The 20,265-nt window shown below is 40.0% G+C and overlaps 1 protein-coding gene across 1 annotated transcript in view; it reads left to right on the forward strand.

The window, feature by feature from the left end:
- Positions 1-1,720: 1,720 nt before the first annotated feature.
- LOC120050711 (neural cell adhesion molecule 2-like) overlaps positions 1,721-20,265 on the forward strand; it is a 131,320-nt gene continuing 112,775 nt past the window's right edge. The window contains exons 1-3 of the mRNA XM_038997278.1: positions 1,721-1,724; positions 2,598-2,672; positions 18,369-18,575. Coding sequence (XP_038853206.1) covers positions 1,721-1,724; positions 2,598-2,672; positions 18,369-18,575 — 286 coding nt within the window. The remainder of the gene's footprint in view (positions 1,725-2,597; positions 2,673-18,368; positions 18,576-20,265) is intronic.

Below are 20,265 nucleotides of genomic sequence, written 5' to 3' on the forward strand. Positions count from 1 at the left end.
TGGTCCTGGAGTTAAGAGAGAACCTAGGTAAATACAATGGGGGAATTTCACTTGACATGTGGACTGACGATTTTCTGAAAAAAATATACACGGTGGGCTTTTTTTTCTCTCCCTCTACAAACAGAAATAAATAATTCTAAATAACAAACTGGCTTTATTTAGAAATCAGTTGGAATGTCTCACCACATGTTCAAGAATGGCCCTTTTCTCTTTATTCAGATTACAAAAAGTTGGTTGCCATTTCAGTTAAAAGGATCAGACCCTTTTTTTTTCCCGCCTAACATTACATACCCAAATCTAACTGCCTGTAGCTCAGGACCTGAAGCAAGTATATGCATATTATTGATACCATTTGAAAGGAAACACTTTGAAGTTTGTGGAAATGTGAAATTCATGTAGGAGAATATAACACATTAGATCTGGTAAAAGATAATACAAAGAAAAAAACATGCATTTTCAGAAAGGCAATTATATTACTTAGGAGTCTAGGCGCAATTTAGCAGTGTACGTCCAAAGTTTTAGACTCATCCAATGAGCCATTCTATTACTGTTAAAAATGTGGTATCAAGTCTGCCAAAATGTGCCGAATTGGTCAATTGATATATTTGCAAGTACATAACTATAGAGAACATACAAAAATGATATGGTAATAAAGCATTTAAGTGTACACACTCCCAGGAATGGCAAAAATGATGGATAATTAGCTTCCCTACAGAAAATACACTGTGTTAAAAGTTTTTTGTTGTTGTGCACTCTCTTCAAACAATAGCATGGTATTTGTTCACTGTATTAGCTTCTGTAAATTGGACAGTGTAGTTAGATTATCAATCATTTAAGCTTTCTGCCCATATAAGACATGCCTATGTCCTGGCAAATGTTCTTTCTTAATTACCACGTCATGCTTTTCACATTAGTGCACATTAGCTCAACCGTCCCGGAGGGGAAAATAAAAAAGTAAGTAACTTGTCTGTCGGCCCTGCATTAAAGACCAAAATTGTCATAACTAAAAATATATACCAGTTTAATTTAAGAACCAAAAAATTGACAGCTGTGACATACAGATTGCAAAATAGATTTATGAATTGACACACCATTTTCAGTTCATTATAACCTACTGCAGGCCTAAAACGTATGGGTTTAACCTTCTGAATTAATTATTATATTGAATATAGAAGCCACGTCTCAATGAGTTCTGAGAGCCGATCTGTTATCCAACAATTATTATTATTATTATTATAATTAACCCTACATTATAATTATATAAAAGCCCATTGGATATTCTCACAGACCAGATTTTCCCTAACGAAAAATGCTTTGGCTGTTTTGACCCAAGTTAATCTGCTCATGTTGTGTGTGTGTTTAATTATTTATGACATTGTGGTTACGATGAAAAATGCGTTATGTGCATTTTTTTTTTAGATGCTGTGTTTTTATTTAAAGTGGTGATGGACAGCTGGAGGCATTTTGAAAACAAGTTTACAAACACTTGTTTTTCACAAGTGTACTCTAGCAGGTGTAGACCATCATGCAAACAAGGTTTCCATGATGGGCTATTAGTAGGACATTAGACTCTTCATACATCGATTTATTTTCAAAATGGTAATTTAATAGCCCGGTTACTATATGTGTGAAAATCCCACCAATTTGCAATGTATTATTTAAACTACATTTTAGTTGCACTTCCCCCCCCCCCCCCCCCCCCCCCCCCATCTCCACGACCATGGGTAAAACCTTGCTGAGATAACCAATGCATTTGTTGCATTGTTGTATCGTCAATTTCTCAAGCCAAAACGTCTTGATGGCGTTCACCAGTTCATCTTTGCTTGTAGGCTTGGCATAGTTACGGATGAATGTTTTCAGTTGATAACAATGTCTACACTGTATTTCTGATCAATTTTATGTTATTTTAATGGACAAAAAATGTGCTTTTCTTTCAAAAACAAGGACATTTCTAAGTGACCCCAAACTTTTGAACGGTAGTGTATATATTAAATGTCTTACAGAGCCTTTCCATAAGTCCACTCAAGTTTCTTCAACTGTCATCAGTGAGTCGATGGCTTGAATCATCTCGCTAGAAATGGAAAACCATGGTAGATTGTGTTTTTGGTTGATGGCCAATATTAAAAACAGTCAAATGCATTTATGAATCGCTTTATTGTTGTATTATTTAAGGCTCCTTTCTCTTCTCTGTGCTGGTGTTCTTTTAAGAATAAAGTAGACTATTGAAGGCAACATATTGTTGCATACTGGAACACCAAAAGTCATCCAATTGTTATAATAGGATTTTAAGCAACAGCATACCCACGTGTGGTCAACTATTTCAGCACAGTTTCACTCTGCTCTTAGACACACATGGGAACTGGTCTTGATAAATCAATATTATGATTATTTTGCTCTTCACTCGCAGTCACTGAATAGCCTACTCCCGACCGGTCACGTTGTACAGCGCCACATTTTTAAATCCAGTCACCCCCCCCCACCCCCCCATGTTAACAGAACTTTTTATTTTTCTCTCTTTCTTATTCTCCTATGTTATCTTACTGAGTTTTTGTGTGTGTATATACTCATCTTTTTTCTCTTTCTCTCTCTCCTCACAGCTGTTCTACAGGTATCCATATCCTTGAACAAGGTGGAGCTAAGTGTGGGAGAGTCCAAGTTCTTCAAATGCACAGGTACGATGGCTATGGTGAAGAGAACATGCTTGTCTGTGTGTTAAATCGAATGTAAATGTGGACATGTCATCCTGAGTGTGTGGTGAGATGGGCGATGGGTTGGATGGAGGTGGTGGGGTGGATGGAACCGTTGTTTGGGCGACACGGTTGCCCCCCATCCCACACATAATCATCCCTCCCAACCAACCAACGGTATCAACCCTCTCCCCAATCCCCCAGCCTTCACCTAACCCCTTGCCCATCCCACCCTGTTGCAGATCCTGTCCTATCCGCCCCTGTTTGGGGGGTCTATGTGCCATGGGCCCCAAGCCAAGTACCTGCAGCTCTGTAGGGTGGCAGTGTGGGCTGGCAGTGCTTTGGTCCACAGTTCCACCCCTGCTGTGTCCCTGTCTTCTTCTGCCAGCACAGCACAACATGGAGCTAACAGCAGAGGGACAGGAAGGAAAGGGCCAGGGAGAAGGAATGACTGAGGGTGGCGAGGGGAGTGAGGGGTGGAGATGGTGAGGAGAGCTTATCGACAGAGAAGAGAGGGACAGGGACAGAGGGTGGTTGGTGGAGGGAGATGTAGAGTGCGGAGAGTAGAGGAAGGAAGAGGAGAGGGGTGGGGAGATGGGTAGGTGGAGAATAATGGGGTGAAAGTGGGGGAGAAATGGGTGAGAGGAGAGAAGAGGGATGGGAGAGAGAGAGGCACACACGCACACAGTCTACAATAACTAACCATGTGGGAACACATTTTCAGTCCCATTCAAAATCCTATTTTTCCTAACCTTAACCCCAAAACCTAACCTTAACCCTAAAACACACGCGCGCGCGCACACACACACACACACACACACACACACACACACACACACACACACACACACACACACACACACACACACACACACACACACACACACACACACACAGTCTTCTACAACTTACCTTGTGGGGGGACACAATTCAGTCCCATTCCAAATCCTATTTTCCCTAAACCTATCCCTAAACCTAATTATAACCTTAACCCTAAACCCCCTAGAAATAGAATTTGACCTTGTGGGAATTAACAAAATGTCCCCAGTTGGTCAAAACATTTCCGTTTACAATTCTTGTCAGGACCTCTGGTCCCCCACAAGTATAGTTAAACACATCCAGCAAACTGCATGGTTTATCTGCTTGCCATTTGTCACTATTAAAAATAGTATTATAGAGTTCTGCCAGTGTTTAATCAGATATCATTGCTAAGTGGTGCCTCTCAGTGCTCCACTCAGTCTCGAGTTACACGTTAACCACATGCTGGTTGGCAAGACATGTCAAAATATGTTTTACTTCAGGTGAATACCTCTCCCAGAGACATCCAATAGTTTTACCAGTGTCCCAGCCTTCAAACAATCCCTGCACATCATGTTAGCTCAACAGATCCTTCTGCAGACAATATGGAGGATGCTGGAGAATGGAAGCTCTATAGCATATCACTCCTCCACTGGTCTCAATGACTGAGGATATATTTATTGCCACGGGGTGCAGTGACCTCTCAGTTCTCCTTTCACAGCCAAGGCAGTTCATACATACACACACCTGCACGGGTACAGTGTACAAGCACACAAGCATACATAAACACGCACACACTCACACACACAGAGTGAGAGCGAGAAGAAGTTAGTTAGGCAGAGAGAGAGAGAGAAAGAGAACCACTGAAGGAGCGGTAATTGTCTCATGTTTGTTGACTCTTTGGATGACTCCCAGAGTGTCCTGAAGTATTCTCTAAGAGTGTGTTCATGTACCTGCGTGCGTGTGTCAGTGGAGGGGAGGACGGCTCGTAATAATGGCTGGAACGGAGCGAATGAAATGGCATCACATAAACACATAGAAACCAATTGTTTGATGTATTTGATACCATTCCACTAATTCCGCTCCAGCCATTACCACGAGCCCTTTCTCCCCAATTAAGGTGCCACCAACCTCCTGTGGTTTAGCAGAAACAGGTGTGTGTAGCAGAAATTTTAAAAAGTGTGTGTGTGACGAGAAAGAGTATATGTATATGGTTTCCATGTGTTTGATGCCATTCCATTTGTGCCGTTCCGGACATTATTATGAGCTGTCCTCCACTTAGCAGCCTCCACTGTGCAACACATACAGTTAAAGTCAGAAGTTTACATACACTTAGGTTGGAGTCATTAAAAAAGATTTTTCAACCACTCCACAAATTTCTTGTTAACAAACTATAGTTTTGGCAAGTCGGTTAGGACTTTGTGCATGACACAAGTAATTTTCTAACAATTGTTTACAGACAAATTTCACTTATAATTCACTGTATCACAATTCCAGTGGGTCAGAGTTTACATACACTAAGTTGACTGTGCCTTTAAACAGCTTGGAAAATTCAAGAAAATGATGGCATGGCTTTAGAAGCTTCTGATAGGCTAATTGACATCATTTGAGTCAATTGGAGGTGTACCTGTGGATGTATTTCAGGGCCTACCTTCAAACTCAGTGCCTCTTTGCTTGACATCATGGGAAAATCAAAAGTAATCAGCCAAGACCTCAGAAAAAAATGTGTAGCCCTCCACAAGTCTGGTTCATCCTTGAGCAATTTCCAAACGCCTGAAGGTACCACGTTCATCTGTACAAACAATACTACGCAAGTATAAACACCATGGGACCACGCAGCCGTCATACCGCTCAGGAAGGAGACGAGTTCTGTCTCCTAGAGATTAATGTACTTTGGTGCGAAAAGGGCAAATCAATCCCAGAACAACAGCAAAGGACCTTGTGAAAATGCTGGAGGAAACAGGAACAAAAGTATCTATATCCACAGTAAAACGGGATAGATATCGACATAACCTGAAAGGCCGATCAGCAAGGAAGAAGGCACTGTTTCAAAACCTCCATAAAAAGCGAGGGCCAACCAACGAGAGCGTACAGGTCGCAATGGTGGGTAGTGTATGGGGCTTTGGTGACAAAACGGATGGCACTATGATAGACTGCATCTAGTTTGTTGAGTAGAGTTTTGGAGGCTATTTTATAGATGACATCACCGAAGTCGAGGATCGGTAGGATGGTCAGTTTTACAAGGGTATGTTTGGCAGCATGAGTGAAGGATGCTTTGTTGCGATATAGGAAGCCGATTCTAGATTTAATTTTGGATTGGAGATGCTTAATGTGAGTCTGGAAAGAGAGTTTTTAGTTTAACCAGACACCTAGGTATTTGTAGTTGTCCACGTATTCTAAGTCAGAGCCGTCCAGAGTAGTGACGCTGGATGGGCGAGCAGGTGCGGGTAGTGATCGATTGAAAAGCATGCATTTAGTTTTACTTGCGTTTAAGAGCAGTTGGAGGCCACGAAAGGAGAGTTGTATGGCATTGAAGCTTGTCTGGAGGTTAGTTAACACAGTGTCCAAAGAGGGGCCAGAAGTATACAGAATGGTGTCGTCTGCGTAGAGGTGGATCAGAGAATCACCAGCAGCAAGAGCAACATCATTGATGTATACAGAGAAGAGAGTCGGCCCGATGATTGAACCCTGTGGCACCCCCATAGAGACTGCCAGAGGTCCGGACAACAGGCCCTCCGATTTGACACACTGAACTCTATCAGAGAAGTAGTTGGTAAACCAGACGAGGCAATCATTTGAGAAGCAGCCTCCACTGACCCCAAGCATACTAAGCATACTTAGCTTATGGACAACAAAGTCAAGGTATTGGAGTGGCCATCACAAAGCCCTGACCTCAATCCTATAGAACATTTGTGGGCAGAACTGAAAAAGCGTGTACGAGCAAGGAGGCCAACAAACCTGACTCAGTTACACCAGCTCTGTCAGGAGGAATGGGCCAATATTCACCCAACTTATTGTGGGAAGCTTGTGGAAGGCTACCCGAAACGTTTGACCCAAGTTAAACAATTTAAAGGCAATGCTACCAAATACTAATTGAGTGTATGTAAACTTCTTACCCACTAGGAATGTGATGAAATAAATAAAAGCTGAAATAAATCATTCTCTCTACTATTATTCTGACATTTCACATTCTTAAAATAATGAGGTGATCCTAACTGACCAAAACCAGGGAATTCTTACTAGGATTAAATGTCAGGAATTGTGAAAAACAGAGTTTAAATGTATTTGGCTAAGTTGTGTTTAACCTTCCGACTAAACTGAGATATGACTAAAGAGTTAATGAGGGCAATTTGTCCATAAATAGACAGGTATTTACCTCTCCATGGTTGCTTAAGCTTGTCTATTTTTAAAAGTTTTCTATTGAAATTCATTGTGGAAAGCTTATTTATATATTTTGTAATATGAATACCAAGTATGTCTACTTCACCGTCAGCCCATTTTGTAAGTAAACTGCAGGGTAATGTAAAAGTTGTATTTTTTAAAGATCCAATACATAATATTGTACACTTATCATAATTAGGTTTTAGTCCAGATTCCAGAAATGTTATCTAGATCTTTAATAAGACATTGCAGGGATCTAGCTAGCGGACTTAATATAAAACTTGAGTCATCGGCATACATGGACACCTTTGTTTTTAAGCCTTGGATTTCTAATCCTCTAGTGTTGTTATTGGATCTGATTTTAACTTCTCTGCGCTACGGATCCCTTTTACGGGATAATTTCCCTAAACAACCGCTGAATTGCAGGGCGCCAAATGCATAAATATTACTAAAAATATTTCTAATCATGCAATCACAAGTGAAATATACCAAAACACAGCTTAGCTTGTTGTTAATTCACCTATTGTGTCAGATTTTGAAAATATATTTTACAGCGAAAGAAATCCAAGCTTTTATGAGTGTAGCTTTCAATGCTACAACAGCTAGCCCCAAATTAGCATGGTCACGAAAGTCAGAAAAGCAATAAAATGAATCGCTTACCTTAGATAATCTTCGTATGTTTGCACTCACGAGACTCCCAGTTACACAATAAATGTTATTTTTGTTCGCTAAATATTACTGTTATCACAAAAAAACGCCATTTGGGTTACGCGTTATGTTGAGAAAACTACAGCCTCGTTCCGGTCCTGAAAGGAAGATGAACATTTCCAAACGTATCAGATTAAAAAATATTACAAAAAATATTTTTAATCATGCAATCACAAGTGAAATATAGCAAAACATAGCTTAGCTTGTTGTTAATCCACCTATCGTGTCAGATTTTGAAAATATATTTTACAGCGAAAGAAATCCAAGATTTTGTGAGTGTAGCTAGCCTTATATTAGCTTGGTTAGCTTGGTCACGAAAGTCAGAAAAGCAATGAAATTAATCGCTTACCTTTGATAATCTTCGGATGTTTCCACTCACGAGACTCCCAGTTACACAACAAATGTTATTTTTGTTTGATAAATATTACTTTTATCACAAAAAAACGCGATTTGGTTTGCGCATTATGTTGAGAAAACCAAGCCGTGTTCCGTTCGACAAATTCCAAAAAGTATCCGTAATGGTCGTAGAAACATGTCAAATGTTTTTTATAATCAATCCTCAGGTTGTTTTTAACAAACATAATCGATAATATTTCACCCGGACCATAACCTATTCAATAAGAGACAAACGGAAAATGGGGTGCCCCTCTCTCGCGCGCAGGAAATATTCAGAGGACACCTGACTACTTTTGAAAAAACTCGCTCTTTTTTAAAAGAAAAGCCTGAAACTATGTCTAAAGCCTGGTCACAGCCTGAGGAAGCCATTGGAAAAGGAATCTGGTTGATACCCCTTTAAATGGAGGTTAGACGGGCCAGGGAACACATTTTTTTTATTTTTTATATCACTTCCGGGTTACATTTTCTCAGGCTTTCGCTTGCAGAATAAGTATTGTTATACTCGCAGACAATATTTTGACAGTTTTGGAAACTTTGGAGTGTTTTCTATCCTAATCTGTAAATGATATGCATATTCTACGATCTGGGCCAGAGAAAATGTCCGTTTACGTTGGGCACGTTACTTAAAAAAAATTATAATAATCTGACCCATAGCGCTAAGAAGTTAATAGCTAGCATTTCGATGGCCATAACTAATAGATATGGTGACAGCGGACACCCTTGTTTAACTCCTCTTAACTATTCAAAACTCTCTGAGAAGTAGCCGTTATTTACTATGGGGGTCGCTATACATTACTTCTACCCATTTTATAAGACAATCACTGAAATTGAAAAAATCCTGGCATTTATAAATAAAATCCAGTCTTTATCAAATGCCTTTTCATAACCCGCTATAAATACCAGGCCTGGCTTCTTAGATGTTTCATGATGTTCTATTATTTCTGGTAGTTGTCGTATATTATCTCCAATGTATCGTCCATCTAAAAAAACTGTCTGATCAGGATGAACAATACCTAGTAAAACCTTTTTAATTCTGAGTGCTATGCATTTCGCTACTATTTTTGCATCACAACATTGAAGTGTAAGGGGCCTCCAGTTTTTTTAGATAGACTGGGTCTTTATATTTGTCATCTGGGTCTTGTTTTAATTATAGAGAAATCAGACCTTCCTGCTGAGTACTTGACAGACTACCATTTCTATAGGAGTAGTTAAAACAATCTAACAATGGAGCTTTTAGTATATCAAAAAAGGCATGAAATACCTCTACCTGACTGACTGAAAGGATTTAATAGCCTCAAAAATATTTAGCTTCCTCTTTTAAAATTTAATTCGGAGAATCATAAATGACACTGTCTTCAGTAACGAGTTTCTGCAAATTATTTTTGTTAGCGTTTTGTTAGATTCAGGAAGAATTTTGTGCATTTTTCTCCATATTCCATCCAGTTTGCTTTATTTTTTGTAATAGTTAGATCATTCTTGAATAAGTGCCTCTAGTTCTTTTTGTTTTTCCTCTAGCTTATTTTGTATCTCTGTAGTATTGTTTTTATTGCAATCTACCTGTACTATTAGTTCATGTATTTCCCTTGTTAGTCCTGTCTCTTTAGCCAGAAACAACCTTTTTATTATTGATGAATATTCAATTGAATGACCTCTGAAGGTACATTAAAGGTATCCCAAACAATAAGGGAATTTGCTGAACCAGATTATACTGGAAAAATTCAGAAGATAAATTATTTTGCCTTAGTTAAAATAAGTTGTCCTCCAGTAAACTTTGATAAAATTTCCAATATCTCTGTCCATGTGGAAATTCTATAAGAGTTACAGTATGTGAAGCCCAATTAGATGATGATCCGATTGCATTCTGTCTCATCTTATTTATTTATTTACCTTTCATGCAAGAGTGAAAGAGACAAGAAAGTAGTCAAGACGACTAGCTTGATTAAGTCTCCTCCATGTATATCTCACTCAGTCAGGGTTTTTTAGTCTACAAATATCCACTATTTCTAATGTGTCCATAATATTTGTAATTTCCTTCAGGGCACGGTGATGATAGTTTGTAGAGTGATTTCCTTTACGGTCCATTGAGGTACTTAACACTGTGTTATAGTCTCCCACCATAATGATTTGATCATTTGTTGCCTGTAAGTTCAATAAATTGGTATAAATATTTTCAAAGAAGTATGGATCATCCTGATTTGGACCATATAGATTAATGAGCCAAATCTCTTTTTCATCCACTTTCATATTAACCTCTCTTGGGCACGTGAGCCGGTAGCGTCCTACCTCTTCAACAGCCAGTGAAACTGCTGGGCGCCAAATTCAAATACAGAAATACTTATTATAAAAAATCTGTAAACAAAACATATTTTACATAGGTTTAAAGATTAACTGCTTGTGAATCCAACCACGTTGTCAGATTTTAAAAATGCTTTACGGCGAAAGCATTCCTTACGATTATTTGAGAACATAGCCCACTAGACAAATCATTACAAACAGTAGCCAGCCAGGTAGAACAGTTACACAATTTAGAAATAGAGATAAAATTAATCCCTTACCTTTTATGATCTTCATATGGTTGCACTCAGCAGACATTAATTTACTCAATAAATGTTCCTTTTGTTCGATACAGTCTCTTTATACCCAAAAACCTCAGTTTTGTTTGCGCGTTATTTTCAGTAATCCACAGGCTCAAACTCAGTCAAAACAGGAAGACAAAAAAAATCCAAATTGTATCTGTAAAGATCATAGAAACATGTCAAACGATGTTTATATTCAAACCTCAGGTTGTTTTTAGCCTCAATAATCGATAATATTTCAACCGAACAATAACGTAGTCAATTTAAAAGGTAAACAAGAAAGGCACTCTCTCGGTCTGGCGCAGGAAAAAGCTCTGTGACACGGCAGGGTCCACTCATTCAGACTGCTCTTACTTCTTCATTTTTTAGAATACAAGCCTGAAACAATTTCTGAAGACTGTTGACATCTAGTGGAATGCATAGAAACTGCAAATTGAGTCCTAAGTCAATGGATACTGTAATGGCATTGAATAGAAGAAAAAAAATAGAAGAAAAAAAAACGACTTCCTGAATGGATTTTTCTCAGGTTTTCGCCTGCCAAATCAGTTCTGTTATACTCACAGACACTATTTTAACAGTTTTGGAAACTTTAGAGTGTTTTATATCCAAATCTTCCATGCATATCATATATTCTGGGCCTGAGATGCAGGCAGTTTAATTTGGGTATGCATTTCATCCAAAATTCCGAATGCTGCCCCCTACCCTAGAGAAGTTAAAAAGATCCACCTTCCTTGCGAATCATTCCTGACTATTTGCACATTCAGATCAACATTTTTGTTAATTAATATCATCACACCTTTTGAGTTATTTTGTCCATGACAGAACATTTTTTCCCCATCCCATTCCTTTTTCCACACAACTTCATCTAAGGATGTAGAGTGAGTTTCCTGTAAACAGTAAATGTCATATTCCTTTTCTTTTAGCCATGTAAAGACTGATCTTCTTTTTATATCATCTGCTAAACCGTTACAATTATAACTGGCTGTACTTATTTCACCCCTTACCATAACTACATACTATTCTCAATCTAAATTGACCATAATTAGTACTTGTGAAGTTACTGCCATCAGAAGTATTGTGATGGTCAAAATTAGAGCTTTCAAATGTCTATATAGAATTCAAGAAATAGGTTCCAGCAATATTTGTTTTATTTAGCCTGTTTTCCTGTGAGCAGATTCCACAGATGTTAGAAAATTGAGACAAGATATTATGTGTGTAGTAAATGTCTGTGTGTGAAATGTGTGATGTCCAAATAAATAATAACACCAATTTGCATGGTTGAGTGTCTATGTGTGTAACATGTAGTGTGTATAGCCTTAATATTCATGATGATAATTGTAATCCATATCGTATCACCATTATAGTTGCATCATAATTAACTTTAACATCATTGAAAAACACATCCATCGCAGCATTTCCATAGCAATTGACGTTTCACATGATCATGAAAGAGACCTTACTATTACTATACCTTACTAAGAGGCATTACTATAGCGACGGCTTCACTACTGTACAAATGTATCCCGTACAATATGTTATTATTCCCCAATGTCCCTATTCTGATATCTTCCCCTTGCTTGTTGTAAACATATATAAACATGTAGACAAAGACATAGAAAAAATAGACAAACAAGAAACATATTTAATTATAGAACAGTTCTCAACAATAGAGAGAGAGGGGAGAGAAGAGAAGAGAAAAGAGAGAAAGACAGAATGAGAGAAGAGAGTGAGATCAAGTGTGTATGTGTATGTATATGTCTGTATTTGTAAGCGAACATGTATTTGAGTATGTGTGTTCATATCCACTTCATAGTGTTCAGATATTTTCACAGTTCCCATACTTTCTTTTTTTCATAACCTGAAGTCCCTGTAGAATTTAGTACAGCCATGCATGGTGTTATGGAGCTGTCTCGGAATAGCTGTCCATCTATAAAGAGTTTGTCCGCAATGAGAAAGGCACGCTTATCCCTCTCCCTCTGTTGCCTCTGTACAGGATACAGCCTTTTGCAACGTTCGTTTATCTCCTGTGGAAATTGGTCATTGAGACCGAATTTGGTCCCTTTAAGCTGCCTTCCCCTGCTTTTGATCAGCTCCTTTTGTTGGTAGTGTTCAAATTTTGCGATGATCGGTCGGGGACCCTTGATCTTGTCGCTCCGAGCTCCAAGTCGGTGTACTCGGTGGAAAGCCACCTTGTTTACAGTCTCTAGAGGAAGTTTCAAGGCGTATTGCTTGAATTCTCAGATTGCGCCCTCTGGATTATTGGATGCTTCCTCAGGAATCCCAGAAAATATTACATTTTCACTCATGCTATGACTTTGTATGTCTAGTAGCGACTCCCTCATCACCCTGTTTTCCCTGAGTAGACAATCATTGTTGGAATCGTGTATTTTTACCTTGGCTGTGAGTGCCTTGTTCTCTCATTGGAGCGTGAGAATTTCACTCTGGCTAAACTCCAAACTCCCCCTCAGCCCTGCTACCTCCTCACACAACTTTTCCAGTGTTGCATAGATTCCAGCCAGAGCACTAGCCTCTACTTCAACGGTAAGTAAATTGTCCGTGTCTGTAGATGAATCTGTCTTTCTTTTTTTGTTGGGTTCTTTTGTGAGGTAGCCGGTTCTTTCCATGAAGGAGTATTTTGTTCCTCCTAAGCATGAAGCTGTTGATACTCGTCGATTTCCCTCAGGATCTCTTTAGTATCGACGTTCCCCAGTCCGGAGCCTCCAGCGACGGTCTCCAGTCCGGAGCCCCCAGTGATGGACTCCAGTCCGGGGCCCGCAACGAGGGTGCCCAGTCCGGGGCCCGCAACGAGGTTGCCCAGTCCGGGGCCCGCTACGAGGGTCCCCAGTTCGGGGATGTGCCACCAAAGTGGGGTGAGCCAGTGGTGGAGCGGGGTCTGCGTCCCGCACCTGAGCCACCACCGCGGATAGATGCCCACCCAGACCCTCCCCTATAGGTTTAGGTTTTGCGGCCGGAGTCCGCACCTTTGGTGGGGGGGGGGGGGGGGGGGGGGGTACTGTCACGCCCTGACCTTAGAGATCCTTTTTATGTCTCTATTTTGGTTTGGTCAGGGTGTGAGTTGGGGTGGGTATTCTATGTTCTATTATTTGTATTTCTATGTTTTGGCCGGGTAGGGTTCTCAATCAGGGACAGCTGTCTATTGTTGTTTCTGATTGAGAACCATACTTAGGTAGCCCTTTTTCCCACCTGTCTTTGTGGGAAGTTGACTTTGTTTATGGCACATAGCCTTTAGCTTCATGGTTTGTTTTGTAGTGTTTATTGTTTTTGTCGGCATTTCCAATAATAAAGGAATATGTACGCTCACAACGCTGCACCTTGATCCACTTCATTTAACGGCCGTGACAATCCCCCTGAAAAGATGGAACAAATATTTCAACAAATATTATGGCTGAACTCAAATGTGCTGGTTGATAAAATACCTGTATTTATGGGAAAGATGTTTGAAAAGGGTATTTTGTTCATAAATGATATTGTAAATTGTAATGGTAGAGTTATGTCCTTCATGGAGTTATCAGAATTGTACGGGAACGTCTGCTCAATCCAAGACTACAACCAATTGATTACAGCATTGCCCCAAAAATGGAGGAGGTGGGTGGCACTGGGAGGAGGTAGGGAACTGGTCTGTCTGCCCAATATAAAGGATCAAAACTGGCGGATGTACCGATTCCATGGTACAGGGTGTATGGGTTGATATATAAAACAACGCAAGATTCAAGACTTCGTGCTTTTCAGCTAAAATTATTATATAGAATTCTTGCCACCAACAAAATGTTTAATATTTGGGGCATAAAATCATCGAAGCTCTGCAGATTTTGTTGTGAGGATACAGAATCAATGGACCATTTGTTTTGGTATTGCCCTCAGGTAGGTAGCCTGTTTCTGGTCTCAGGTTCAGGAATGGCTGAAAATGCATAGCATTGATCTACAATTGACCCTAGAAATAGTACTGTTAGGAGATCTGGAGAGACCGGGTCAGTCAATTACTAATATCCTAATACTCTTAGTAAAAGTATTTATCTTCAACACGCAATCTGTAGATTCTATTCGATTAGATAGATTGAAATTGCACATTAAACATCATAGCATAGTTGAAAGATATATGTGGAACACGAAGTGGGTGGCCAGCAGAGATAGATGGGATGGGCTGAGGGAAGCTGAGGGTTGGTATGTGGAATTGGAGACAAGTGGGAGTGTAGTTGCTGTGTGTGAGAGAGAATGATGGTCAAAATATAAAGGAGAAAAAAAGTCAAAATATAACATAATCAAAGTACATTTGATTGACACAAAGTGGAAGTGTTTTTACAACTAATGCCGGTTTGCCTGAGGCTGATGCCGTGCAGGTGTTTGTACACATGCATATACACACACTCTCATTCAAAGAAAACACACATACATGTAATAGTGCCAGACATGCACACAAACATATACAGTTGGCATTGCTGTTATGATTTCAGTTGTCCTTGATGTCCTTTCTTTTAAATGTATTGTTTTGTTTTATTTTTTTTGCATTGTTGTTTGCTGTTTTCTTCTGTCTTTTCCTTTTTTCTCTTTCGTTCATTCTCTTGGTTGTTGGTGCATTGGGGGGTTCTTGGGGGTGGGGAATGGAATTAATAGTATTTTTTATTTATTTTCTTCCGATGGGTGGGGGGGGGGGACTGTGGGAGGGGTCTCGAATGGTTGAGGGACAGCTATTGGGGAACTGTGGGGGGATCTTGGAGGGTTCGGGTTTCACAAGATTGTGATCATGAAAAAGGAAACTTTGACATATATTTTATATCACATGCACCCTCACACATACAAATGGCTCTGTTGCGGAAAGACTGATACATGTTTGATAGTGTCTTGATGCTATATTGTTTGTCCTTCATGATCTAATACTTTAATGTTACCCCTTCCTTGTGTTTTATTGTAATAAATAATAAATAAATAAAATAAATAAATACAATTTTAAAAAGACTGGGTTCCAGCGTAGTGAGTTGGTCGCTGTGGCCTGAGAGCCCGGCCTCAACTTCGGCCAGTGTGGTAGTGTGAGATGCCACAGAACCCCGGATGGTTTCCACGGTTGCCTGAATTGCCGCCAGTGAGTTATTCAGCCATTCGGTGAGTTCTGCTACCAAACTTTCACGCGATTTTGCCAGCTCGCTGACAAGGATCTCCAGTGTTATCGGGTTAGCCGTATCACCCGGAGTGGCTATTGAAGCCTTCAATGGAGGTGGGGTGGTAGCCATTTTAGCTGAAGTTGATTTGGTGGAATGTGAAGTTCTTTCCGTCGATTTTCCAAAGCGTGTGACTGGTTTGCACATTCTAACTTAGGTTCACTATTACTGGGTAATTAAAATGACTTTTGAGGTCATGAGAAGTATGAATTTAGGCGAAATTGAGGATTATTTACAAAAGTTGTTGGAGAACAGACCTCGTGCGACTTCTATCTACATTGCTCAACCGGAAGTCTCCTAAATTAATATCTATGGGGCTGTCACGTTCCTGACCTGTTTTCTGTTAGTTTTTGTATGTGTTAGTTGGTCAGGACGTGAGTTTGGGTGGGCAGTCTATGTTTTCTGTTTCTATGTTGGTTTAAAGGGTGACCTGATATGGCTCTCAATTGGAGGCAGGTGGTTTTCATTTCCTCTGATTGAGAGCCATATTAAGGTAGGTGTTTTCACATTGATTGTTGTGGGTGGTTGTCTCCTGTGTCTGTGTTTGTCGCGCCACACGGGACTGTCTCGGTTTGTTTGTACGTTCGTTCTTTTATGTAGTCAGTTTTCCTGTTCATGCGTTCTTCGTGTTTAATGTAAGTTCGTCGTCCAGGTCTGTCTACGTCGTTTATTGTTTTGTAGTTTGTTAAAGTGTTGTCGTGTTTTTCCATTTTGTAAATAAATATTATGTCGAATTCAAACGCTGCATTTTGGTTCAATCCCTGCTCCTCCTCTTCGGATGAAGAGGCGATAGTGGACAGTTTAAAACATTTTGTGAAGTAGCCATTATTTACTATTTTACACCTAGGGTTACTATACATTATTTTAACCCATTTTATAAGAGATTCTCCAAAATTGAAATGTTCCTTGCATTTATATATAATCTCCAGTCATACTTTATCAAAAGCATTTTCAAAGTCTGCAATGAATAGCAGGCCTGGTTTCCCAGATTTTTCATTGTGTTCTATTGTTTCCTGTACTTGCCTTATGCTATCTCCAATGTATCGTCCATGTAAAAAGCCTTCTGATTAGAATGAATAATATCCGACAATACCTTTTGAAATTCTATGCGCTATACATTTTCCTAGAATTTTTGCATCGCACACTGAAGTGTAAGGGGCCTACAATTTTTTAAATGGCCTGGATCTTTATATTTCCCACTTGTATCCTGTTTCAGTAATAAAGAAATCAGACCTTCTTGTTGAGTGTCTGATAATCTACCATTTACATAGGAGTGGTTAAAACATGCTAATGCTCTGAGTACATCAAAAAATGTTTGCCATCCAGCCCTGGAGTTTTCCCGGACTTAAAGGCTTTAATTGCATCAAGAAGTTCCTCCTCTGTAATTTCACCTTCACATGAGTCTTTCTGTATGGCTGTTAATTGTACTAATAGAAAACAAATCCATAAAACTAGCTTCGGTTAGAGGAGATGGAGGAGACTGAAACGAAAACATATTCCTGTATAGCTGAACATCCTTAGTAGCGGAAATGATTTCTGATTTATTTTTGAAATCATCAAACAATCATTATGTTGCCTCTAAAAAAGGCCTCTTTTACCATTTTTCCATCCTGGAACAGTTTCTTGTGCTTTGCTAGTATGCGACTCACCCGGAATGATGCAATCGTGGTTGCCTTTGATTTTGAGCTGTGACCTTGTAAAGATCGATTGTTGGGCAGCTAGTTGAGACTTCAACTCTTTTACTTTTGTCTTACGTAGTTAACTTTTACCTGAAAAGTCACTTTCATATTTATTGTAAACGGTTTTGAAATGCCTATTGACATTTTCCTTCTTAGCAAGAGCTATGCTTGAATGGCAGATCTTCCCACTCACTGTGAAAGTGGTAGATTTTTGTTTTCTTGCTGCTTGGTCCAGCACTCATATTAAAAACGTAACCGCAGCTTCATAGAAAAAAACCCATCGTAAAACAATTACTGCCACTGGAACATCAAAGAATATTCTGTTACAGGTCTCGCAAGCGTGGAAATGGAAACGTGCTAACTGCAGACGGTTGCTATGGTAGCGACAGTTTGGAAAACAAATGTAGCAACTATAGTGCCGTGGGTTGGTCAAATTTTATGTCAATCAAGCTGTTTTTATTTTTATTTTGGCTGTGCAATAATATTCGAGAAAGAAGCTAACCTGTAAGCAAAGCATACGGTGCTTCAGAACTGTGGACTTTATTATTTTTAAGCAGACTCGATGGTAACGCTGTGAATTGCCAAAACATATATTTTTAGTGCATACATTTTCAAAACTTTTTTGTAGACTTGCGGTCTGCTAGAAAGAAGTTTGCGGTCGACTACGATCGACGTCCTGGGCACCAATGCTCTCGAAAGTGTGAAAATCATTCAACGGCAATTTTCTCCTACTCGTCTCCAAAGTGAGATAACAAGTTTATCAAAATTCAAAGAGGCATAACTTTCCCATGTTGAACAAGGGCTGATTAGGTTACCATTTATTTCAGGTGTGCTAATGAATATATAAGTGGAACTAATGGTGGGGTACTCAAGGGGAGGTTTGGGAAATACTGCTCTAAAGTCTACGACTTGGCTCGGTTCTTTTTACAGTTACTTCATGTTACCTATAAGTTTTCTCTGTCCCACCAGTGATCGGAGAGCCGGTGAACCTGGAGTGGTTTAACCCCCAGGGGGAGAGCATCGTGTCGTCCCAGCGTGTGGCCCTGCACACCGGGGAGGACAGCTCCAGGCTGACCATCTATAATGCTGAGGTGGAGGACGCGGGCATCTACCGCTGCCAGGCCACCGACGCCCAGGGACAGACGCAGGAGGCCACCATGGTGCTGGAGATGTACCGTGAGTGTCACTTACATGCATATGTAACAGAGGAGAACACACACACCACACTCTCTTCATCCCCTCTGTATCCATTCCAGCCTCTGTAGGGGTCCTTCAGACATACAAAGACATGAGTTGAACACATCGCCGTCTCCTCTGTTAGATCATAAAGATACACCATATTTACATTCCATTGCACTTCCGTAATAACTTGCCCATTTAAAGAGTGTAGTGAATGTTCGCTGGGTCTGGTGGTGTGTGTGATGGATAGTATTGAATGTGTGCAGGCGAAGGAGGCAGGCTCTAATCGTATGGAAGAGGGAATCTTCTGTGGCCGTTAATGGGACGTGATACACGGAGGAGTTTTGCAGCTGGTAGCCATCTGGCAGACGCTTGATTTGAATCACCGGTGTGGTGTGTGTACTGTGTGTGTACAGTTGAAGTCGGAAGTTTACATACATTATGTTGGAGTCATTGAAATCATTTTTCAATCACTCCACAAATGTCTTGTTAACAAACTATAGTTTTGGCAAGTCGGTTAGGACATCTACTTTGTGCATGACAAGTAATTTTTCCAACAATTGTTGACAGACAGATTATTTCCCTTGTAATTCACTGTATCACAATTCAGTGGGTCAGTGTTTACATCCACTGTGCCTTTAAACAGCTTGGAAAATTCCAGAAAATGATGTCATGGCTTTAGAAGCTTCTGATAGGCTAATTGACATCATTTGAGTCAATTGGAGGTGTACCTGTGGATGTATTTCAAGGCCTAACTTCAAACTCAGTGCCTCTTTGCTTGACATCATGGGAAATTAAAAGAAATCAGCCAAGACCTCAGAAAAACAATTGTGCACCTCCGCAAGTCTGGTTCATCCTTGGGAGCAATTTCCAAACGCCTGAAGGTACCACATTCATCTGTACAAACAATAGTATGCAAGTATAAACACCATGGGACCACGCAGCCATCATACCACTCAGGAAGGAGATGTTTTCTGTCTCTTAGAGATGAACGTACTTTCGTTCGAAAAGGGCAAATCAATCCCAGAACATCAGCAAAGGACCTTGTGAAGATGCTGGAGGAAACATGTACAAAAGTAACTATATCCACAGTAAAACGAGTCCTATATCAACATAACCTGAAAGGCCGCTCAGCAAGGAAGAAGGCACTGCTCCAAAACCACCATTAAAAAAGCCAGACTACAGTTTCCAACTGTACATGGGGACAAAGATTGTACTTTTTGAAGAAATGTCCTCTGGTCTGATGAAACAAAAATATAACTGTTTGGCAATAATAAATAGCGTTATGTTTGGAGGTAAAAGGGGGAGGCTTGCAAGCCGATGAACACCATCTCAACCGTGAAGCACGGGGGTGGCAGCATCATGTTGTGGGGGTGCTTTGCTGCAGGAGGGAGTGGTGCACTTCACAAAATAGATAGCATCATGAGATATAATAATTATGTGGATATATTGAAGCAACATCTCAAGACATCAGTCAGGAAGTTAAAGCTTGGTCACAAATGTGTCTTCCAAATGGACAATGACCCCAAGCATACTTCCAAAGTTGTGGCAAAATGGCTTAAGGACAACAAAGTCAAGGTATTTGGAGTGGCCATCACAAGGCGCTGACCTCAATCCTATAGAACATTTGTGGACAGAACTGAAAAAGCGTGTGCGAGCAAGGAGGCCTACAAACCTGACTCAGTTA

The sequence above is a fragment of the Salvelinus namaycush genome, chromosome 7 (genome assembly GCF_016432855.1).
Source record: "Salvelinus namaycush isolate Seneca chromosome 7, SaNama_1.0, whole genome shotgun sequence".
Classification (NCBI taxonomy): Eukaryota; Metazoa; Chordata; class Actinopteri; order Salmoniformes; family Salmonidae; genus Salvelinus; species Salvelinus namaycush.